We start from the raw sequence: 21,934 nt of genomic DNA on the forward strand, positions 1-21,934 counted from the left end.
TCTTATGTTTATTTCCAATAACCGGTTTTTGATTAAAAATATTAATTTAGACTACTAATAAGCATAAAGATATATAGAACTTGTGCATCACATAATTTAAAGTAAAAATTGATAAGTTTCACATATAAGTCGTGCACGTTTGCCAAGATAATGCCTCATCTAGCTGGTGCTGCCACAACGGCAATTTATGTTTTGCGAAAGTGTTGTTATTAGGAAAAGCTTTCAACTTCTTTCTTATGTCATAGCAACTCTTACATTTATCTCCACTAACCGGTTTGATTAATAGAAACATTAATTTAGACTACCGATAAGCACGAAGAGATATAATACTTGTGCATGAACTATTTTAAAGTAGAAACTGATAAGTTTCACATATAAGTCATGCATGTTTGCGAAGATAAAGTCTTGTCTAGCAAGTGTGGCGCCCGCAATAAAAGTTTGTATTCAATAACCGGTTTTTTATTAAAAAATAATTTAGACTACCCATAAGCATAAAGAGATATAAAACTTGTGTGTGACAGAAAATGATGAGTTTCACATATAAGTCACGCACGAGACAACGTCACACACGTTTGCCATTGTGTGCGCCGCATACACGTTTACCTCAACTAGCGGGTGCGGCGCACGCAGTGGCAAGCTGTGTGTTTACGAAAAAGTTGTTAGAAAAAGCTTTCGGTTTTTTTCTTATGTCATGGCAACTCTTGTGTTTATCTCCACTAACCGGTTTGCGGTTAAAAACGTAATGGCAATTTTTGTTTTGTAAAAACATTGTTGTTAGACAAGACTTTTTGGTTCACTTTCCTAACAAGATAATTGAACTCGAGAAAATGCCAAAAAAAATGTACAAATTAATACAAATTTCATCGTTAACATGAATATAGTACAAGAATACCATGACTTTCATAAGCCTTGTGCTTACCTCCATTAACCGGTTTTTTCCATTACAAAATTTAACCTTCAATTACTGAAAAGCTTATTATACGATGTAGGATATGTCCGGAGAGTCATTGTGAATATCGGTTTGATATGAATACATGATGTAGGATATGAACGAAAGTTTCACTTAGAGGCCGTGCACACTGTAATGGTAAAAGTTAGTCAAATAACACTGCTTTTTATACGAGTTATACAAATTTTATTAAGATGTGATTTATATAGTATAAGCATATACTACGTGACTTCCACAAGGAAGGGTAAAAAAAAAAATCCTATATGAAGATGGCGAGAAGCTCATGGATAGAGTCACGAGAAACCAGGACTAGATAACATGTGTTTTATTATCGGCCATGGTGCACATAGCTAAGCCTGTGTTTTGGAGAACCTTTCTCTCTCTCTTTTTCATGGCAAATCTTTGGTAAATGACTTTGATGAGTTCCATCTCATGAAACACACTATAATTTTGTATGGGTTATTGAAATTTCTAAGCCACGATTTAAATTATAAGTGGATGTTATGTTTTCTCACATCATCTTTGCTCCTTCCTGGGGTGGTCAGAGTTCGAGTCCTGAGGACCCACTCTCGTGGTTTCGGCCACAGTGACCAGGAGGGGAAGAAAACTCCCTCGTCTGTCTCACATCTAAAGTATAGGTCTGTGGCCAACTCATCTCACAGAGCTGCAGTGCCGCTGTGTAAGGGTGGGGCAGGGGTTTAGGGGTTTTCTCGATTTACGTGAGAAGATCTTCTTCTTAAGCCTGAATACCTGGGGCTGTCTAGCCACTGCGGATCGAGTGTTTTAAGCTTACTCACTCCACCCATAAATATAAGGAATTAATTCTAAATTTTTTAAGAACAAAATAAGGTCCTCTTTAGTATTGCTAACCGCAGCGATGCATTGCGTCTAAGCTGAAATGTGGGCTCAGAGCAGGGGCGAATCTACAGCTTGTCGTTGGGGTCCGCCGACCCCGATAAATTTCTGAAACTTTAATGGAACATTACTATATACAGTGCTGATTAGTTTCTAATAGACACCATCTTTAGAGAAGACACCGATGGTTATCTAGCCTATATTCGCCCCTGGCTCAGAGCCATGTCTTGCATTTTTCTCATATTTCTCATCGTACATGGGCCAGTCACGAATGTGGCCAGGAGGGATTCATCCACGTCTCTCATCATCCTCTTCTTCCTCTCTTTTTTCTTCTTCTACTACTTCACCTATGTCCAAAATTTGCAAGAGGAACCTTAGTGTGTTCATGCCAGTAGAGGGGCTGAAGCCCACCCTGCACCCCCTAAATCCACCCCTGCATGGGACATTCCGTGGTCCTCGGAACCATGTTTTGCTTAATCATTCCATCGACGTCGAACCAACCAAGGCCAGAAGGATGAAGGGAAAGGACACATGTACCTCTTATTAATGTTCACGGACCAACACTGGTTATCTTAAGCATATGCGTTCTATTGGGCTAATTAATGCTTTACATGGTAGGAGGTGGGTCCATAATCTTTGAATTTGATCAAGTGCTTAGGTTAGATAGTTAGAATATAACTCCCAATATTTGTGAAGAGATCTAAAGCCTCATGATTTCTTGTATTTGTAGATTGACATAGGAGTTCATTGTTATCCTTCTAAACTATTACTACCAATTTTGAAAATTTAAGTACATGTTTTATTGTTTTGCTATATATGCAAATCAAAGTACTTTTATTATCCCCTCACAAAAAGTACTTTTTGTTATCCTGTAGTTTGTCATCTCTGAAAAAATTTTCCATTCAAAATCTAGCTATATATGGTGGTCTTTTCTTAGACCCATGATCAGTCAAATTATGACTCATAGTTGGAAGTTTTTTTCTGAGACAACTTACCTTTTGACCTATTATCTATCTTCCAATGGCGTGTTAGCCCTCGTTTTGTTCTGCCTTTAGTTGTTCTAAGTTCTAAGTGTTGTGGTTCATTAGGTGGTGCTTGTGCTAGAGGTGGTAGTATTTCTCCTTAGCTGCTTATTGTTTGGATCAACTTGTGGTGGTTTTGCCAATGGTGTTAGTGTTTTCTCAAGAGTTTTTAGTTGTCTGCCATTTTCTATTTTGGTATTTGCCAATGATCTTTGTAGTTTCCAATGTTTTGATTTTCCTAGTTGTCAGAATCTCCTGTTGCAACTGTTGTGTTTGGCTGGTCTTATTTAGTTTGTGATCTTTTGAGTAAGTTATCTAGTTGATTGGTAGCATATATTTTAGCTATCCTTAGTGTGGCAAGCTTGTTGAGTTGTTTTTAGTTACTTGTTGAATATAGTTCAATCCCATGGTGGTAAGGTTTTCATGTTCGTTTTTTCCTTAAAAACTATGTCAATCTTTTCTAATAAAATCGTGCAAAGCTTTTGTCATTCTTTAAAAAAGACATATATTGACAAAATGAAGCATGAATCTCTATTTACCTTACCTGTCTCTGAAATTGATTGTATGCATCGTAATTTTCAGGTGACTAAAGCAGGCATCTAACCAATACAATTGTGAACCTATAGAGTATTCGCGATTACCGTTTCCATTATTTGCGAGTGAATTTCTCATCTAAAATCAACATAACTTTGTACTTCCTCTATCATAAATTACAAGACGTTTGACTTTTTTGACCCCACGTTTAACCATTCGTCTTATTTTTAAAAAAATTATGTAAACATAGTCAAATTTAAGTTATTCTAGAAGAACTTTTATAAATAAAGCAAGCCACGACAAAAGAAGTGATATTTTGCACAAATTTTTGAATAAGACGAGTTGTCAAATTTGGTGTCAAAAAAGTTAAATGTCTTATAATTTGGGATGGAGGAAGTATTTCACACTTTTTTCTCACAAATTCACTTTGGAAGCAAAGGAACGAAAGTCCTATATAAAACTTGAAACATTTTTTGAGAGGATAAAGTTTTTTCAGAACGTGTGTGTGCCGTTGGTTCTGGGCTTCTATTCAGTCCGTTCACGGGAAAGCGATGAGACCCAAGCTCCTTCCTCTCTTCGACTCTTTCCCGTTTCCTCACTCCACGCGGACCAGACATTGAGATCCTGCAACCGCAACAATGGCGGCCATGGCGAACACCTCTTGTCTCCCCACCCCCTGCGGCCTCCCAACCGTCAGCATCGGCGCTAAGAGCAGGAGGCTAGCTATGGCGGCCGTCAGATGCGGTCCCGGCGGCAGCAGGAGCCACCGGAGGAGCCTTGGGGTCTTCCTGTGTCGATCCTCGTCCACGGCCGGAGCCCAAGGGGGCACGAGGATGGAGGACTATAACGCCGCCATGAAGCGGATGATGCGTAACCCCTACGAATACCACCACGATCTCGGTACTGACTCGTTCCATTAGTATTAATTGCTTTTCATGCGATGGCCCCTTGTCGATTGCTACAGATGTGGAAAATGGGTAAAGGCTAGAGCTTGACGTGTGCTGGTAACTTGTCCATAAGGATTTCAGCAGTGATGTTAGTGATTCCACGCAATTAATGTGGTACTTGGTGAAATTACTAATGGGTTTGCTTGAAGATTAGATTTTGGTACATAGCCTTCAATTTTCTCGGTCAAGTTTAACGTATATAATATTCTTTTCGAAATTAATCGCAGCTATTTTTAAGACCGCATATTGTGAGATGATGTCATTGCTGTGCTCACAGGTCTTTTGGTTGCTTGCCCCTTCATATCATGAAAATTTGTTGCCTTGGTGGTTAAATGTATGTTTGGTCTGTAGATATTTGTTCATGTGTTGTACGATCCATACACATTTTTCAGTGATCAGTGTGGCAGTTGGGATAATTCTTGCATTGATTTCGTGTTTGTTGATGTGAAGATTCTATGATTTGGATTTGCCCATTCATGACAACAACGCATCTTTCCTCTATTTAATACAATGGGTACACTCTCTTGCCAATTCTTTCAAAAATAAGACAATAAGATGCATAAAGAAGCCTCATTGTCATCAACTAAATTTATAGCTTCCTAGACCTGTTTGTCTTAAAAATAAACATTGGTACTCATTGTTCTTATTAAGTTTCTATTTTCTAGTAGTTCAGAATAGCCAAGCTCTATGTCAGGACACAGATAAATACATTTTCCTTAGCTGAGTCTACTTCTCATTTACCAAAATCTTCTCTTTTTCTGAAATATTAACATCACAGGAAAGTTGTTGCGAAACTCTCACTTAAATGGTAGCAAGATAAAATATTTTTGTCAACATTTGGGGCCTCTTTTGTCAGAGTCAATTACATCTCCTTCTCTGGCTTAAGTTGTTTTTTTTCACAAGATGCTATACTAGATGCAATAATTGAAGGATTAATCACTACACTTGGAATATAGGTATGAACTATGCTGTCATAAGTGAGAGCTTGATTGTTGGCTCACAGCCTCAGAAGCCTGAAGATATCGATCACTTGAAAAATGAAGAGCGAGTAGCATATATTCTTTGTTTACAGCAGGACAAGGACATCGAATATTGGGGCATTGATTTCCAATCCATTCTCAATAGGTGCAAAGAACTTGGCATTCAGCACATTAGAAGACCGGTGAGCTTCTTATACCCATTGAGTGTGTATAGTATAATTCTATATGCTTCAATTTCTTCTGGATTTCTGATAACTTCAAAAATACTAATTAGTGTTCTTCTTAGCTCAGTCTGCATTTCAGTTTTTGACACTAGTAGCATCTGACCTTGTCTATATGCTTACGGTTGCTTGGCTGCAGGCAGTGGATTTTGATCCAGATTCATTGAGATCACAATTGCCAAAAGCAGTTTTGGCGCTAGAATGGGCTATATCGCAACGCAAAGGGCGAGTTTATGTGCACTGCACTGCTGGACTTGGGAGAGCACCTGCGGTTGCAATTGCTTACATGTTTTGGTTTGAGAATATGGATGTAAGTTTGTTCCATCTCATAATATGCAGAGTGCTACAAACTGTTGTTGCTTATCTATCCTTTTAATGCAGCTTAACACAGCTTATAAGAAGCTAACCACCATAAGGCCCTGTGGACCCAATAAGAGAGCTATCCGTGCCGCAACCTATGATCTAGCTAAGAATGATCCATCTAAAGAGCCTTTTGAGAATCTTCCAGAGCACGCTTTTGAGGGCATTGCGGACTGGGAGAGAAAGTTAATTCATGACCGGGTGCGTGCTCTTCGTGAAGCATGAGCAGAAGAAAATATTAATGATAGCCACTTTAAGGTGAGTGTACATTGGCAATACACTGCACATACGGTCTATCTGCATTCCTGTAATAATACCTTCTTACAGGACAGGAAGTGTTGTGAACTCATGATAGACCCAATTATCCTTAGCAGCATAACTTTGCAAGTGCAACTCCTTTCACGCATCAAGAAGGGAAACTTAGCTTCCCAAGGACTGCGCTTCATCACCAGATTATTAGATGTTGAATTGAAGAAATTTGATCAAAATGCTCTCAATAAAGCTTATACAAGGTCGTATTTGTTGCTGGGTAGTTTGTAATAGCTAATAAGAAGGAAATAAAGAGGGCCTTACATGAGCTTCTAGTTGCAGACCACTTCATGTCTTCACCTTTTGTGGTGACTGCGAATGGGATGACCATCCGTTAATAGCGCATTGTAGGTTTATTGTGTAAATAAACCTGTGGATGTATGCCACAGTATAATATTCATTTTCTTAGGAACATCACTTAATTCATTTCTGTAAAAGTTTATTTGAAGCTATGGCCAAATTGAAATCTACCATATCATTGGTAAGTTTGATTCTTCATGTGCAGTTCACTTTTTCTTTTTGTTTCTTTTCTACTTTGCTGCGTAGTACTATCTCTGCATGCCCCCTGTGTGTTTGTTGTGTAGTATATGGTTAACTTATATGTCTACAAAGACATTGCCATTCCTGGAAGGTTTTCTGTCCTGGTGCCAAGCGATGCTCCTTTATCAATCATGCTAATTCCAATCAACTAGTATGGGGGCTCCGCAAGAAAGAAGAACCGTCCCTCCGTAACTGGATGCACAAAACATCTGGGAAGGAATGAAACATGCAGTTTATTTTGAAAAAAAGCAAAGGAAACTAAAATAAAGATGAACAAAAAACATATGCACAGCTTTTGGGGAAGCAGCTGGAAATTTGCACAGGAATCAAGAAAAAGAAGATGCAGAGGGCGTGCGGACGTCTATCAGTCTGTGTGCGCCCAAACTTAACAGGGGATGATCACTTGCCAGTTGCTGCCCAAACACAAACAGAGGATGCACTTCTCACTCTTGGTAGCTCATGTATGTAACAAGTTGAACAGATCCTGGGTTAATTTAATTTGTTTTGCACACGAAGAAGGCTGTCTTTGACTATGCATGTCCCAGAAAGCAGCCATCACCAAAATCGAAGCACTCTGCATAGGTTTTGGGCCTGTTGATCCTTGGAACAGACTGAATCTTTATTTTCTTCTTATTTTTTTTTAGATGTGTGTATTTTGCATCTTGCTGCTGTTATCTCATATGGCATACGTGCCACAGCCCCCCGAGTGTTTATGAGTAAGCTACATCGACAAAGAAATGCCATTTAGTTTGTTTCCTGCAATTTCGTGTAAAATTTATTTTCTTTTCTTTCCTCAGATAACTGGATCACAGTATTCTTTAGTTGCGGATGATCGGAACAATACGCTCAAAGTCATACAATTACCTGGCTTATATTGTATATAATATATTCTTCCGTGTAAAAGAGCATGCTCTTACATGAGACCTGATGGTAAATTTCTGAAGTGCGTACATCCACGGCCTATTCATTTCTGATAACTTGAAACTATCATGTATATATATGTATGTATGTTAAACTATATATATGGAAGCATGCGTGTTCTAGAGAGGCATGCATGCAGCTGCTAGTAAGTTTTGTCTTGTGTACTTATATGAACTATATATGATGCTGGCTGAACCATTCGTGTCCGGCCTCCATTCAGATTCAAGTTGCTCATCATGGCGACAAGGCTGCTGCATATATGGAACAGAGAAGACAAGATCAGACATCTACTTCCACGAGCAGTAATATAATGTGAATCATGAACTGAAAAAGCAAGCTGTTAAATCTTGAAGAAGAACCAGTAGAGTATTCCTTGCCTGAAGTCGGCTTCTCCCAGACGTCAGGAATGCGGCCGACGAGTGGCGGGCTTTGCTGCCCAGCTGCATCCATGGCAGCATCATGCAATGCAACGGTCAGTTACGTAATGCTCGTCCACGGAGTCATGCAACAGCCAGCCATGGAAGAATCGATCGAGGACAGAGGGAAGAAGAGGACTCACTGAAGCAGATGTAGAGGACCTGTGGCGGCAGCACGACGCCGCAGGCGATGGGCAGGTACATCATGCGGACGGGGTCCACCGGCTTGGGCAGCATCTTGTTCACGTCGCCGAGGATGACCGGGCACAGACACCGCAGCGTGTGGTCGTCGCCTTCCGCCGCGGAGCTGGAGCTGTTGAGGAACGCGCCGAGGCCGGCGCAGCACTCGCTCTGCGGCGTCGGCGTCTCCGGCTCGCTCCCCGTCAGGAACGTCCCGCACGTCATCAGCCCCGCGAGCGGGGTCACGCAGTCGGTCGGCGACGACGGCGCGGAGCCGCCCACGCTGCCCGGCAGGCCGGGGAAGCCCGGCAGCTGCGGCACCACCGCGCCGCCGGGCCTGGCGCAGGGCGCCGGCGTCCCTGAACCCGACGACGACGGCACGCCGGGCATGGGTGATGGCACCCCCGGGGAAGAGGAGCTGCCGGGCACCGGCGGCGACGGCCTGGCTCTCGGGTACCCTGGGAACACCGGGTTGCGCGGCCTGCTGCCCGGGCGGCCGGGGAACCGGAGAGCATCGGCGTCCGGAGCGTTGCTCGCCGCCACCGATGGCTGCATTGTCGTGAGCACGGCGGCGACGGCGAGCACGGTGGCAATGCACTTGGCCATAGATGCTGCTGCTGCTGCCGCCGCCTTCTTCTTGCTACTGTTGATGGCTTGCATTGGATGGATTGCTGTGACAGATCAGATGAACCGCTGGACCGGAGCGAGCAGATGAAATGCAGCTAGATAGCTAGAGAGGTCTGTGCTGTGCCCATCCGATGATTCACTGCCTCGTCTTTATAGTTCAACTCGTGTGTCATTTCTTATACGGTTAGCACGAAGAACGTGAGATATTGTTCTACTGCTCCTGTCGATAAAGAAAGGGGCATGTTCCAGAAAGCAGGCATTTTTTCTGAATTATATGGAAGAAGGTCAGGTGTACCACCACCTCGCACAATCTGTGTTTACAGCCATTTAGTCTGGGATCTGGAAGTAGGTGAAATGCAGAATGCTGCGTCTGTCAAGACAACAGTAGTTCCAAATGGCAGAAGAATGCCCAACAAATCCGGCCCTACTACATCATTATAATAACTCACGCATCGCATGCTAGAGTTCCCTACAGTGCACATCGAAATGGAATACTGAATTTGTATATTGTTCGAAAAAAATGTTGTACTATTTCTCGCCTCTTGTATGCTAAACTCTTCTGTATAGTGTAGTAATGGTTGGTACTATATTCTGAAGGTTTCTCCATCAATCAAACCTGAAATTCCTCCAGAATGTGTAAACTAATTATTGATGACAACCTAACTTCTCGCCATGTCTGTTCAAACATTCTCGAAGCGCATCTCCAAGGACACTCGCAGCAGCTCCCTGTATTCAGTCAAAACTCAGAACCCTGAACTCTGACTTCGCAGTGAGCACAAGAACGAACATGAAAGATGAAGGGGCACCATTTTTTGGTCCCTATATATATACCTGTTCAGGAATAGGATGGGGCAGAAGAAGCCTGAAGCCTGGCAAGATTAGTCTGGAGCCGGCCCAAGTGAAATGCAATGACAAGCCACAGGAAGCAGAGCTGACATTTGAAAAGAAATACAAACAACTGTTAATTGCTATCTCCCAGAACTTGCAATAAAAAAAAGAAACCATGCATGGGTGCAAACAACCTTTGTCAATCTAATCCGTTCATGTTATCTAGTTCAGCACTAGCTTGTTTCACATGTATAAAGATACTTTGTGCAAGTGATAAGAGGCCAAAAGGGAGACACTGCGAATGCAAATCACTTTTCTTTCTTCCGTTTTTTTTTGCCACAGAATGGCACTAGGACTAGGATTATACATTGGTTAAATTTCCCTAGAAGTATGGAGCATTGCATTCGCCATTCGATCGAGTGATGCAAGTAAGACTCGAGGACCACCCTGAGCCACTATTTGAATACAAAATAACACATATGACACTAGAAACAAAGTAATGAACTAATCACAATACGATTCATACCGGCAATGCAAACAGGGTGACCTTGGATGTTTTCTTCTCAAGGCTACTGAACAACCACCTGTAAATTCCAGCGGCTGTGGCATCACCAAGCCTCTGGACAATCACATCTATACAGACCTATATAAAAAAAGTCAAAAGTATTTTCTTCTAAATTATGGCAAGATGGGTACAAAGCAAAAACAATGTTGCATGATTTACCAATATGAATGAAACTGTTATTAAATGATCTCATGCTCAAAAGGTAGGTAGGCAATTGCAAAAAACTGACTCTTTCCAGTTAACGGTCCAATGTTTCTGAAAACAGGCTTTTGAGTTTATTATACTGCTATTTAGTAACTTCTGTTTTTTTAGAAAAATAGCTTTCTATCTTAAGAGAGAGCTGTACATCTCATGGAGCTGCAATGCTGAATGACCACTTCACATGAAGCTATGATTTCATTACCATTTTTTACAACATTATGAAATAATTATTGTGTGTGTGAAAGAAGTCATGACAATATGAAAGATGGGCTAAACCAGTGCCTTATCATTTCCAAAGTACCAACTCATCACCCTTTTGTTTTCTAATCAGTTTTAGAAGGTTCCAAGAAACATCTTTCACCTTTGCTTTGTATTTTTCATCCTGTGAGACAACAGTGAATAATAACTCCCTTCCAGGTCTTGTCAAAACATAAGTTGTTACCTGCAAAGAATCAAAGGTTAGTTGTATTCTTGAATATAGCTGGATTTAGAAATGATAGGATGGAGTAGAAACAATATTTGATAGAGGTACACAACAGGCCAATTATTGAACTACATCTGTTATTTTAGCATGAGCAAATCTGGCATAGATAGATGAAAAAATTGGTTGCAGCTAAAGTGCAACTGCCCTCAACTTATGAGATGCACAGGCTCTTTTGTATCATGTCTACAATATTACTAACTAAATAAGACAAGATTTAAAGCATCTCAGAATAATAATGACTACTCTGCTTTCCTTAATGTAATTTTGTCTTGGTGCATAGTAAGCATGTTGGCTACAATAGCTATTAAACTGATACCTTTCTAATTGTTTCAGTGACAGCAACAGCAACCCAAGTTGGCCATACAGCAAGGGCAACCAAATTTGAGGCAGCAACAAAGGGAGATGCACAGATAGCAACTGTGATACCAGCTACTGTAAGAATATGACCCTGAAATATTTGTCAAAAACATACCAACAATTAATAAAATAAAATAAAAATGTCTGCTAAAGGACTAGACTTCATCAGTTTCACTTTTAGTTATGTATTATAATGTATTGGGACTACTGGCATAGAGTGAACTGAGAATAATCAGTAGATGCAAAATACCGTCAAAGTGAGTTGTCCCGCAAGAATAAAAACTGCTATAAAGCTGTTTATCAGAGCAAACGTTCTCCTTCTGGCCGTTGGGCTTGATATTGTAGTAGCAACTATCGTCACTTTCTGAAAATCACGGAGAAGAGGTAATTGGGAGTAAAAGATGACTCATTTGTATTATGATATGTAATAAAGAGACAAGCTCAATGATGCATGGCAATACACATATACAGAATAACCATACCTGAAAGTAAAATACAGATGAGACAACTGCACTTAACCAAAGAAACAGCGATATGTATATCAGGTAGGGCGATCGCAAGATCAGCCAGAAACCTTCAAACATTATGAAAAATTCAGGTTTAGATTTTTGAGATTGGATCGCTGGTCTAGGTGAAGTGACCAGTGAAGACATTTCATCATCAGCCACGGTATTAGGAGCTTGTCCTGCCCTGCAGTTAGCAATAGATTGAAAAGTCTAAGATTGCAACCCACGAATATGGGAAGCAGCAGAATATAAAATAAATCATCAGTGAAGCCTATATATTTATTGCAAAAGCCGACTTTTCTAATAGAGGTCTGTACTACAAATTGTCAATATAGATTGTCACAAAGAAATAGTTGATCATGAATAGAAAGACAATGCTTGTGGCTCAAAGTTTGATAATGGAAATGGACCCAGAAATGTTTTCTATAAAACATATAGATTGCCCAGGTCAAACTTATCAAGAAGATGAATTGATAACATGTAATTAGTGTCCAAAAGGATTTCATACCCTGTTTGACATAATTCAGCTGAACATTGATTTCCATCAATACAAATTCCTTTTGATGACAGCGCAGCAAGTTCCATCAAGAGTGAGGAAAATAGGAGCAGAACTGAGGAACAATTGGGAGATGTGAAGTCACATTCCATGAAACTAACTCATTAATTTACTCAAGAGAATGATACATACATGGTCCCAACCATGCCATACTTGCAGCAAACAATGAACCAAAGAGTTGCCCTAGCGTAGCACCAGCCCCAATAAAACCAAATAATCTTGAACCTGACTGAACTAAAAGAGAAATAAGAAACTGAAGAACAAGAAAAGGGTTGAACAGGCAGTAAGAAATAAGAACTACATGATTATTGGCACAATAGTAAATGGTACCTCACTGTCCATGACATCAATTACCCTTGCCCAAGTTGACGATATTGTAATGAGATTTAGCAAAGCAACCTTCAGATTAAGAGAGTTATTCAAATCAATTATCATCTTTGATCTTTAAAACATGAACAGCATCATGTCGTCATTAGGAAGGGACATACCCAAAGAAACAAACTTATTCTCACAACTATGTAGAACCAGCTCTGATTTCTCCATCCCGCAGGTTTGTCTGAACCTCCTTCACTTGACTTCATCATCAGACAAGAGAACATAGGGCAACAACTCTTTTGTGTCAGGAATTGTTGCTCAAGATTCCAATAAAAGAAAATTTGACGCACATAGGAAGTGGTGAAGTGAAAGAAGTATTCTTGGACAGTTAGTTTTCCAAAGATCACAAGGAAATGTGGCAATATTGATGGATATGGGCAGCAAATGTTCATCAGCGTCTATTACCTGTGAGGTAGATCCGGACTGCCCTGGTGTAGAGGTATACCAAAGCAAAAAAAATGCAAGAAGAGATATGCTGAAAAACCTGTGTATCATCACCAAAGCCTGAAAGAAGATATATACATGATAAAATGAGCCTGTATCCTTATAAAAGAATAATTGCAATGTAATTTCTACTATGTCAATAGTTTTACAAAATTATCTGGATTCTGAAAATGGAAAAGTTCTTACTAAAAATGAAAATAAAAACAGATAAATCAAACAATCAATACCAAAGGGGGAAAACTTTTAAGAGAAACTGGCCATAATCATTCAACTAACTTCACTATTTTTACACTTATAAGCAGCAAGTGCAACAAATAAGTCTTCCAGGATCACTTTTAACAGCAGACCAGCAGTGCATAAAAGCAACACAAATAATGCAAGAATTCCACAGACAAAGGAGGGCCAGCAGTCCACCTTCATCTCGCAACATAACAAAGACAAAGATCCCATCTTTAGAGCTTGAACAACAAAAAAAATCCTAATTATTGTGTACAACGAAACAAGAAACCATGAATCAACCCTGAGGGAAATGATTGAACCAGACCAGGTGTGGAGCCAGCGCCATCAATTCCACTGGGGCATCTCTATTGTACCAATGGGGTCATTACTTGATTTCTATATGATTAATTAACAGGCCAGCTGACCAGTACAGACCCACATTATCAATTTATCACCGGGGTTAATTTTATGATTCCCAAACCAATGGATGCGCCCAAGCTAGGAAAGGGAGGTGGCACGGACGGACGAACCTTGGACTTGGGTATGGAGGGGAGGGAGAAGGCGAGGGAGGCGATGGGGGCAGAGACGACGGTGAGGAGGAGGGAGCCGGCGAAGAGGCCCGGGAGGGTGTCGAGGCCCAGGGAGATGGCGCCCTCGTCCCGCAGCGGCAGCACCACGAAGTAGGCGCTCAGGATCTGCGTCTCCAGCACAGACAATTCAGATGGCGTATCGTAACCTTGCAGGAACGGGGCGCGAGGACTACGGCGAGAGATGGATCAAAGGTTGGCTTACGAAGAAGAAGGTGGCGGCCGCGCTCATCAACGGGGGGATCTCGTGGGGGCGGACTGCCACGAGGGAAGCCACCGCCGCCTCGGCGCGCTCCCGGATGAGCCGGCGAGGCGTCGCCATTCCCCTGCTCCTCTCCGGACGGCTTGGGTTGACTCTACTCTTCCGCATCCGCAGTCCTACTAGACTCTTGCATCGACCGGCTATGTGCTTGGGAGTCTGGAAGAGCCATTGTTTATAGGAAAAATTGGTTTTATAGCACCGAAAAAATCGGGGTTTTAAAAAAAAATACGATTCTTTCGATGTTATAGAACCAATTTTACCTTGTTTATATGCCCATATTGACCAAAATTCAATCTCTCATCAAAGTGCAAGTGCATGATCAGGACATCATTTTAGGAGCAAATCGCGAAAAAAAGGAAGACATCATTTTAGGAGCATTGCTTCCGTCGAATGATCAGGACATCATTTTAGGAGCATTGCTTCCGTCGAAATGAGTACATGCCAACAGTGCTGAAATTTTCTGGATATAAATTGATTGACTGCATCCGTAGCTTAAGACAATGTGTTTATTATGATACAAATGTTTTACCCTTCATCCCTCTGGATGTCCATAAAATTTTACTTAAGACGACGTGATTACAAGATGAAAAGAATGCAGGACACAAGACACGTCCTTCATCATGCATTTATATATGATATGACAAATATGTACAACACAGCGCTTGGACACCACTATTTCCAACCACCACTAACTGCTTCGCGTGTTCTTCTCCAACCTTCAATTCAAGCGTCACTCAGCAACGCTCCCTGCAAGACTGAGCTGAAAGTCTTCTTCTGGCTGGCTGGACACGCCTGTAAGAGCGCACAAACATCATTCTTCTCGAGGAACTTCTCACCGTTCACCAGGACGAGGGGAATGTATTGCAGGACCAGCTTCTTGCACTGCCAGCACGAAAACAAGATTAGCCATTGCATATCATGTCATCGCAAATCAACTGAGCAAGAAAACGATTCCCAATATAAGTTTTTTTTTTTTTAAGAATTAGCGTTTCTGCAAAACATTCAGATTTTTTATATGACAGGGAAGTAAATCTGAAATATAGTGAGTGGAGGGGTGAAAAGTTTACACACATCAAAAGTCAAATAGCTTACCTGCTGAACATGACCTTCGATCTTATTGCACTCCTTGATAAGAATCTGAATTATCTCAAGCTGCAGACATCAATCAAGTGGAAAATGTCAGACACAGAATGGCAACTCATGGTAGGGAACAAGTAAATGACGCGAAGCTATTACCTCCGCATCTGGATCTTTCAGTTTGGACATAATTTCATCAAGCAGATGGTGGCACAACACACATGTGCTGTTACTTCTCACTCCGGAGAAAATAGCCGTGTCCCTACACAGGCCATACTGTTTGCAGAATGCTTCTGGTTTGATCTCAGTAATCTTGGCAAACAGGAGAGTTGCATAAGAGTCCATCAATTCAACACACTGCAGAGATAGGGAAGTTGTTAGAGAAATTACAGTAAACCCACATAGTATATTATTTAATTTTAGGCAGCACCTTCTCAGCATGGTATGTAGTATGGAAACCAAATGTTTATGTATTTAATGTCTTGCAACCATGCCAATATTTTAATTTTCTACAATACATATACATCTATAGTTATATAAGAATAAACAAAATATGTTCAAGATGATCACCTTCTCTTCAAAGGAGAATGACTTAGAGCAAGCGTCATGAAGGAATTCCATGACCTTATCTTGTGTCTGTTTCTCGCTGAGATAACTGACAGCTTCGCTCGTGAAGTTTTCACAGGCTGAGCATAGTGGGCCGCTACCCTTGAGATGGACAGGAATCTTGGTTGAAGAAATTTGTTCCTTCAAGGTCAAGCCATGATCTGGGAGTTCAACTGCACAAGATGAAGAAAAAGTGAGAAGGCAATAAACTGGGTATGATCCAATCTGCAGGCAAAAGATCCAGCGCTACTAATAAGGAAAGGATGGTTCATGAGTTGCAGTGGATGGATGCCATGCTGAGCCTATGTTATTGTCACACCCGATTTTAAGGATAAAATGGGATGCAAAATCTTATGTGTGCCCAGAGATCAGTCACACACATAAGCCGACAAATTATAAATAGTATCATCACAAGTGTTTATTACATCACGAATAATAAGACATAGTCCTCACATAAATGTAGCGGAAGTATAAAGAAAATCTCTCGCGGAAGCTCCATATCACAGGGACGTCAACTGGTTGACCACATGTCTAGTAATCCTCAGGAAAGTCGTCATTACCATAGCCATCTGTTACCCATCCGGGATTTTTATCCAAATATTAAAAATAAACAAGCGTAAGTACATGTCGTACTCAACAAGTGTAACATGGGGTTCATGAGGCTCAAAAGGCTTGACACAGGTTTAACAACATTAGTAGACAGGAATCGACAGCTGGAAGATCAGTTGAAGACACAGGAGGTGACCCTTAAGAGATACCAACAAGTGATAGATGAGCAACAGGTGTGCCTCAACCTGCCAAGGATCTACGAGGAGCTTCCCGTCCATAGGTGTTGGAGTCCTTTCTATGTAATAGGACGTTAGTAGCACAGGTCAAGTTGAGTCAAGTCGAGTCTAGTAGTGCGGTGTGAACTTTGGTGTGCCTAGTTAATTTATTATTATGTTTATGTGTGAGTTGGATTTTTTGTAATGAGTGCTGAAACTTTGTGGGCATGTCCGCAAGTCCCATAGTTAAGAATATTAAAGTTTGAGTCAATAAATAAATAGTTGGGTTTGGTACATCATGTTCGCTCGGATCTGTTTTTCGGAGCAGTCTGCCCTTATCTCAATACCAATCTAAATCTACTTGACCAAAAATTATGAAATTTTTATGGAAGCAACTAGACTTAAGTATCTTTCTAATGCTTCTGGAATCACCCCTATACCTGATCTGGTTTAAGATATATAGCTGTTTTAAGTTGAAGTTTCTGCGCAGTCTGGAACCTAGAACAGTTTCGGTTGTATCATGTTTTTGAGTAACCTAACGACAGAATCTGGAAATGTGGTCTAAATAAAAGTTGTAGATAATTTCTTAAGCTTTCCAGCCATGTAAAGAACACCTCTTTTGGATATCTGGAACTCAAGATATGACTATTTTACCGAGCTGCTGATGTTGGAACTCGTCCAGAAAATTTTCAGAATGTATTCTATATCTCTATAAGTGCATATAACTTGGAAATCTCTAAATTTTGAATATTTGTGTTGGATGTCAGATGTTTGGAAGAGGAAGAGGCTAAGGTCGTGAAGGTGTTTCCCCACATCCACCACCACCGCCGCCACCTACTATTGAGCAGTTTCTGGCAGTGCAGACACAGCTTATGCAAGCTCTAGTGCAGAATCAACAGAATCAACCAATTGGTGGAGCACCACGTGACAAGCGTGGTGAATTCTTGAAGGGTTGGAGTCACCGATTCGCCCAACTCCGGCGAGGTCCGAGCCTCTCCGGCCATGGCGTCGCCGCGCACAGCGCCGCTCCGACGACCTCCGTTCCTCGATCTGATTTGCACCGCCCGATCTGAGATCAACGGCCCATAATAGAAGATACCCCTTCGCCTGTCGTTTTGCAAAAAGGCCCTTATAATTATTTAGATCTCAACCCGTCGTCCCTGCAATTTTGTTAAAGAGCCCCTGTGTTTCTTCGTTTTCATACCCGCAGTCCCTGGTTCGGTTTAAAATCTGATTTTATTTATTTAAATTTGAAAATTAAGTTTCAACTATTTACAGTTTTCTCACTAATCTCATTTTAGCAATAAAATCTCCGTTTTAACTCCAATTTGACCCGTTCAAGTTGCGTTAGGTTCGTAATTGAGTAGTCTACATGTTCATATTACTGTTAAGTATGTTTTCAACTTTTAAAATTTAAGGTTAGATTAATCTATTATTTTATTAAAAGAAATCTTGTTTAATTCATAACTTCTTCGTTTTAGCTCCGATTTTTGTGATCTTCACGTCTGTGTGTTTATAGCGAGACGTAGATTCGTTTTATAAACTTTTCATCTTGATTTTGTACTGTTGGTGTTCTGTTCTAATCTACCGCCTTTGTTTGCTATGCATGATTGCTTATGGATGCTCGTACGTTGCTATGATTATCGAGTATAGACGATGAGCAATTCGTGAGTGATCAAGAGTGCTACTTTGACGAGTAAGATCAGCAGGAGCACTTTGTTCAAGGCAAGTATAGCATAGGATCATCCTTGTTTCCTATCAACTTTAATACATTTAATTCATGTTGCATGAGTCACCTTGATAGGGATTCCCTAGAATTGAACTTATACCTTGTCTCCTACGGGATATGCATTGGGTAGTTTTGCTAGTGCTCAATTAAAACATGATCTTGTAACTTGACTAATGGTATATGCAATAAACATTAAAACATGACTTTTTAGCAACTTGAAAACAGGGGGCTGAAGTGTTTAGATACTTTCTAAATGCTTCAGGTTCCTCTCCCTAAGGACTTATCTGTAAGTGATCATTCAGGATTTACAGTACAGCTGTGACGGCTACATGGCTCTGGCTTTAGCTCAGTACAAGGACATTTTTCTAGCTTGTTAGAGGTTACCTTTATGGCGCAAGAGGGGTGTGTTTCGGGTTGGATATAGTGCGGCCTCTATCCGTCAATGTATAGGCTGCGCGTCATTGTGCCTGTCGGAAGGAGAGCCCTACATTCGTAGGGCACAGAAATCTAGCGGCCCTAACTTGTTAGACAAACCTTTGAAAAGCTTCATAGTGACCCCTGCCTGCTCACTTTGGGAGTGTTTTGGGAGTTATAAACCCGGGCATATGGGTATCACGACTCATAGTGAAAACGTGCAACCTCTGCAGAGTGTAAAACTGGTATATCAGCCGTGCTTACGGTCACGAGCGGCATTGGAACCCTTATGGAATAGATGATCACTAAGAATTATCCGTTTATGCTATTCATTATTCTTGTTTATATTGATCATGTATTTTACTTTGGGATTGAAACAACTTGTTGCTACTCTTATGCTAAAATGATGACAACTAAAAGCTGAATATTGTTAAACATGTGTAAGCCTTTTGAGCCTCATGAACCCCATGTTACACTTGTATGTACTTACGCTTGTTTATTTTCAATATTTGGATAAAAATCCCGGATGTGTAACAGATGACTATGGTAATGACGACTTTCCTTAGGATTATTAGACTTGTGGTCAACCAGTTGACGTCCCTGTGATATGGAGCTTCCGCGAGAGATTTTCTTTATACTTCCGCTACATTTATGTGAAGACTATTTCTTATTATTCGTGATGTAATAAACACTTGTAGTGATACTATTTATAATTTGTCGGCTTACGTGTGTGACTGATCTTTGGGCGCACATAAGATTTTGCATCCCATTTTATCCTTAAAATCGGATGTCACAGTTATGTTATGTAGTATCTATATATGCCACCCTAGCGACTGACATAGGAGGATCAGAAAATGAAACATGCTCAATTTCAACTTATTTAGTAATTGTGTTAACTGTTTAGTACCCTAAACATCTAGACATACGACCACAGCACCTTTTGGGTAAAGGAGAGGTACAGCTGTACATAAGCAAACCAGCATGACATGATGATATTTTCTATCTATGAAATAACAGTAGTAACAAAGAGTGCGACCAACGGTTATTATAGTTTTGCAGCATAAGTGATAAGTCAACGGTGCTGATATGGAGTCCCTGAGTGAGAACATAATGAATTGATGATACTTTCTATGAAATAACAGAAACAAATAGTGCAACCAACGGTGATTATAGTTTTGCAGCATAAGAGTAGGTCAACGGTGCTGATATGGAGTCCCTGAGTAAGAACACAACATAAGGATGCCAAGTCTGTTACCAGCAGCAGGTACAAGACGCCTGGCCTCTGCAGCAGGTCCCCAGGCGGCGACGAGCAGCAGCAAGAGGAGCGTGAGACAGAAAGGCGCTTTGGAACCCATCTGTATGGTGGACTGGCGATGCTTTCCTTGTCAACCTGCCATGGGAAGAAATACATCACATACAGTTCAGACTACAGAGCTTCAAGAAAGCCAGTTGATTTCGGTCAGCCAGGAACCGAGGGCAGCCCCCTTCCAGATCCAGCAGACCACGGGGAACCAACCCCGGCGAGAGATCGACTGGGAAGCCGATCGGCGAGGGAGGGCGGGGGAACGGGGAGCAAACGAGGAAGGGGGCCAATCAGTCAAGCAAACAAATCGAGCAAGGGGGAAGAACCCCAAAAATCGTCGGCGGGATTGCAGATTACGGACTGGGTGGGGAACCCAAAAAAAAAAAACACACAGCGATTTGAAGAAGAGGAAAGGTCGCCTCACCTGAAGCTCGAGACGGAATCAATCAATCGAATCGAATCGTGGAGCAGCGATCCCGGACAAGGGCGGAACTAGAACTCCACCGTGCCCGCGCGGCTGTTAATATGGGGGCGGGCGGGCGGCGGTGGTGGGCGGTGGCGATTTCCTATCCTTGTCGGCTCCGGTTGGTCGTTGGTTGCTGTTGCGTACCGGATTCCGGTTCCGTTCCGTTGAGGTCGTTTGGCAAGCCAAGAAAACAGACGTACAGAGTCTGTTGGTGGCACCTGCACGGCTGCAACTTATTGGCGGCCCGGTCGGGCCCAATATGTCCAGCCTGCCAAGCCCAACGGACAACCCACTCGGTGCCTTAAGCGGCCCAAATGGCTGTGATTTTTGTAAAAAAAAAAGGTGTGAAAAAAAGAACACAGCTCCTCGTGAAGCATTTTGATTTTGAAATCTTCCTCTATGTTTTGATAAATAAAATTGCTTTCAACTACTGATCGATTGTACCTCTTTGAAATTGCACAAGTTAAACCACAAATGAAAAATGAATGATAAATTTGAAAATTTTGAGATTGTACCTCTCAAGAGAAAGTAGCGTAAACAATTTTCACACTATTAGACTCATTGTGGTGTAAACAAGTTTTGCACTCAAAGGTGTGACCTTGGTTAACCTACTTCTCACTTTAGGGCCCGTTTGGTTAGGCAAAAATTGACTAGGTATTATTCTTGCTGCTCGTAGGCTATGTAAATTAAGGCCCTGTTCGGTTAATTTGAATTCTCCCAGGAATCATTCCAGATGAGAAAAGCTTATATAAATTAGAGAAACAATCTAGCTTGGAATTGTTCTAGGGAGCAAATTCGTGATAACCGAACAAGCACAAGCAAGTAATCTGGGCAGGAACTATTCCGGAGAGCGGTTCCCTAACGGACCCTTAAGGGCTCGTTCGTTTGGCCTGGAACAGAGGCAGGAACCATTCTGCTTGGAGGAAGCTTATACAAATTAGACACGTAATCCTGGCTGGATTTGTTCCCGGCCACGGTTCCCCAGGAACCGAACAGAAGCTAATGGAAAATGGAGTAGCCAAAGTTTGATTCCTGGTTGAATGACTCGGGTGGCGTGTCACATGAGGACCAAGCAGGGCTCAATGGCCTGTTCTGTGTTTGAGCACACGGTTAGTGCCGGTGCCCAAGTTTTTAAATGATGGCAGTGCTCCTGGCAGCACTAAGAAAAAAAAGACATGTCAATAATTTACGCTACTCTGTTTGTATTTTTCCAGGAAAAATGGGTTATTGGTATATATTGAGATATTGAATGCTTATTTTCATGCAGAAGAGAGGGTAATTCTTCTCAATGATTAAGTGTAAAACAGTTGAATACAACACCCTTTGGCCC

At 41.4% G+C, this 21,934-nt stretch overlaps 4 protein-coding genes across 6 annotated transcripts; 1 reads left to right on the forward strand and 3 right to left on the reverse strand.

Annotated features, from left to right (window-relative positions):
• Positions 1–3,875: 3,875 nt before the first annotated feature.
• Positions 3,876–6,463, forward strand: LOC136505162 (phosphoglucan phosphatase LSF2, chloroplastic-like). Of its 3 annotated transcripts, none has more exons than XM_066500277.1 (5): positions 3,876–4,260; positions 5,264–5,469; positions 5,648–5,818; positions 5,890–6,126; positions 6,201–6,463. In XM_066500277.1, exons 1-4 carry the CDS (start codon positions 3,999–4,001, stop codon positions 6,091–6,093), a joined length of 843 nt encoding a protein of 280 aa, XP_066356374.1. In that variant the 5' UTR covers positions 3,876–3,998; the 3' UTR covers positions 6,094–6,126; positions 6,201–6,463. The 3 variants fall into 3 exon arrangements, with proteins under 3 accessions (XP_066356374.1, XP_066356375.1, XP_066356373.1); XM_066500278.1 differs by having other exon boundaries at positions 6,243–6,463; XM_066500276.1 differs by having other exon boundaries at positions 3,877–4,260; positions 6,196–6,463.
• A 1,154-nt stretch (positions 6,464–7,617) lies between these two features.
• Positions 7,618–9,585, reverse strand: LOC136504484 (uncharacterized). Its single transcript, XM_066499424.1, has 2 exons — positions 8,198–9,585; positions 7,618–7,889 (listed from the first exon to the last, which is right to left on the reverse strand). Exons 1-2 carry the CDS (start codon positions 8,892–8,894, stop codon positions 7,873–7,875), a joined length of 714 nt encoding a protein of 237 aa, XP_066355521.1. The 5' UTR covers positions 8,895–9,585; the 3' UTR covers positions 7,618–7,872.
• A 624-nt stretch (positions 9,586–10,209) lies between these two features.
• On the reverse strand, positions 10,210–14,398 carry LOC136504483 (uncharacterized). The gene is made up of 12 exons (XM_066499423.1): positions 14,189–14,398; positions 13,927–14,091; positions 13,139–13,237; positions 12,847–12,933; positions 12,689–12,757; positions 12,491–12,587; positions 12,311–12,413; positions 11,779–11,986; positions 11,547–11,660; positions 11,256–11,387; positions 10,817–10,897; positions 10,210–10,332 (listed from the first exon to the last, which is right to left on the reverse strand). Exons 1-12 carry the CDS (start codon positions 14,351–14,353, stop codon positions 10,210–10,212), a joined length of 1,443 nt encoding a protein of 480 aa, XP_066355520.1. The 5' UTR covers positions 14,354–14,398.
• Positions 14,399–14,693: 295 nt separating this feature from the next.
• Positions 14,694–20,792, reverse strand: LOC136504717 (uncharacterized). The gene is made up of 6 exons (XM_066499690.1): positions 20,563–20,792; positions 20,091–20,225; positions 15,893–16,101; positions 15,482–15,679; positions 15,338–15,397; positions 14,694–15,127 (listed from the first exon to the last, which is right to left on the reverse strand). The coding sequence occupies exons 2-6, from the start codon at positions 20,188–20,190 to the stop codon at positions 14,969–14,971; spliced, it is 726 nt and encodes a 241-aa protein (XP_066355787.1). The 5' UTR covers positions 20,191–20,225; positions 20,563–20,792; the 3' UTR covers positions 14,694–14,968.
• Positions 20,793–21,934: the final 1,142 nt, after the last annotated feature.

The sequence above is a fragment of the Miscanthus floridulus genome, chromosome 14 (genome assembly GCF_019320115.1).
Source record: "Miscanthus floridulus cultivar M001 chromosome 14, ASM1932011v1, whole genome shotgun sequence".
Classification (NCBI taxonomy): domain Eukaryota; kingdom Viridiplantae; phylum Streptophyta; class Magnoliopsida; order Poales; family Poaceae; genus Miscanthus; species Miscanthus floridulus.

Excerpts from the sequence above, each read along its gene's own strand:
- LOC136505162 (XM_066500277.1), top strand. The coding sequence starts at position 3,999 with ATGGCGGCCATGGCGAACACCTCTTGTCTCCCCACCCCCTGCGGCCTC. Across the intron at positions 4,261-5,263 it reads CGAATACCACCACGATCTCG|GTATGAACTATGCTGTCATA; the intron begins GTACTGACTCGT and ends CTTGGAATATAG. Across the intron at positions 5,470-5,647 it reads TTCAGCACATTAGAAGACCG|GCAGTGGATTTTGATCCAGA; the intron begins GTGAGCTTCTTA and ends GCTTGGCTGCAG.
- LOC136504483 (XM_066499423.1), bottom strand. The coding sequence starts at position 14,353 with ATGCGGAAGAGTAGAGTCAACCCAAGCCGTCCGGAGAGGAGCAGGGGA. Across the intron at positions 12,414-12,490 it reads TATGGCATGGTTGGGACCAT|TTCTGCTCCTATTTTCCTCA; the intron begins GTATGTATCATT and ends ATTGTTCCTCAG. Across the intron at positions 11,661-11,778 it reads CATCTGTATTTTACTTTCAG|AAAGTGACGATAGTTGCTAC; the intron begins GTATGGTTATTC and ends CGTGATTTTCAG.
- LOC136504717 (XM_066499690.1), bottom strand. The coding sequence starts at position 20,190 with ATGGGTTCCAAAGCGCCTTTCTGTCTCACGCTCCTCTTGCTGCTGCTC. Across the intron at positions 15,398-15,481 it reads TGAAAGATCCAGATGCGGAG|CTTGAGATAATTCAGATTCT; the intron begins GTAATAGCTTCG and ends TGATGTCTGCAG. Across the intron at positions 15,128-15,337 it reads TCGAAGGTCATGTTCAGCAG|TGCAAGAAGCTGGTCCTGCA; the intron begins GTAAGCTATTTG and ends TCGTGCTGGCAG.
- LOC136504484 (XM_066499424.1), bottom strand. The coding sequence starts at position 8,894 with ATGCAAGCCATCAACAGTAGCAAGAAGAAGGCGGCGGCAGCAGCAGCA.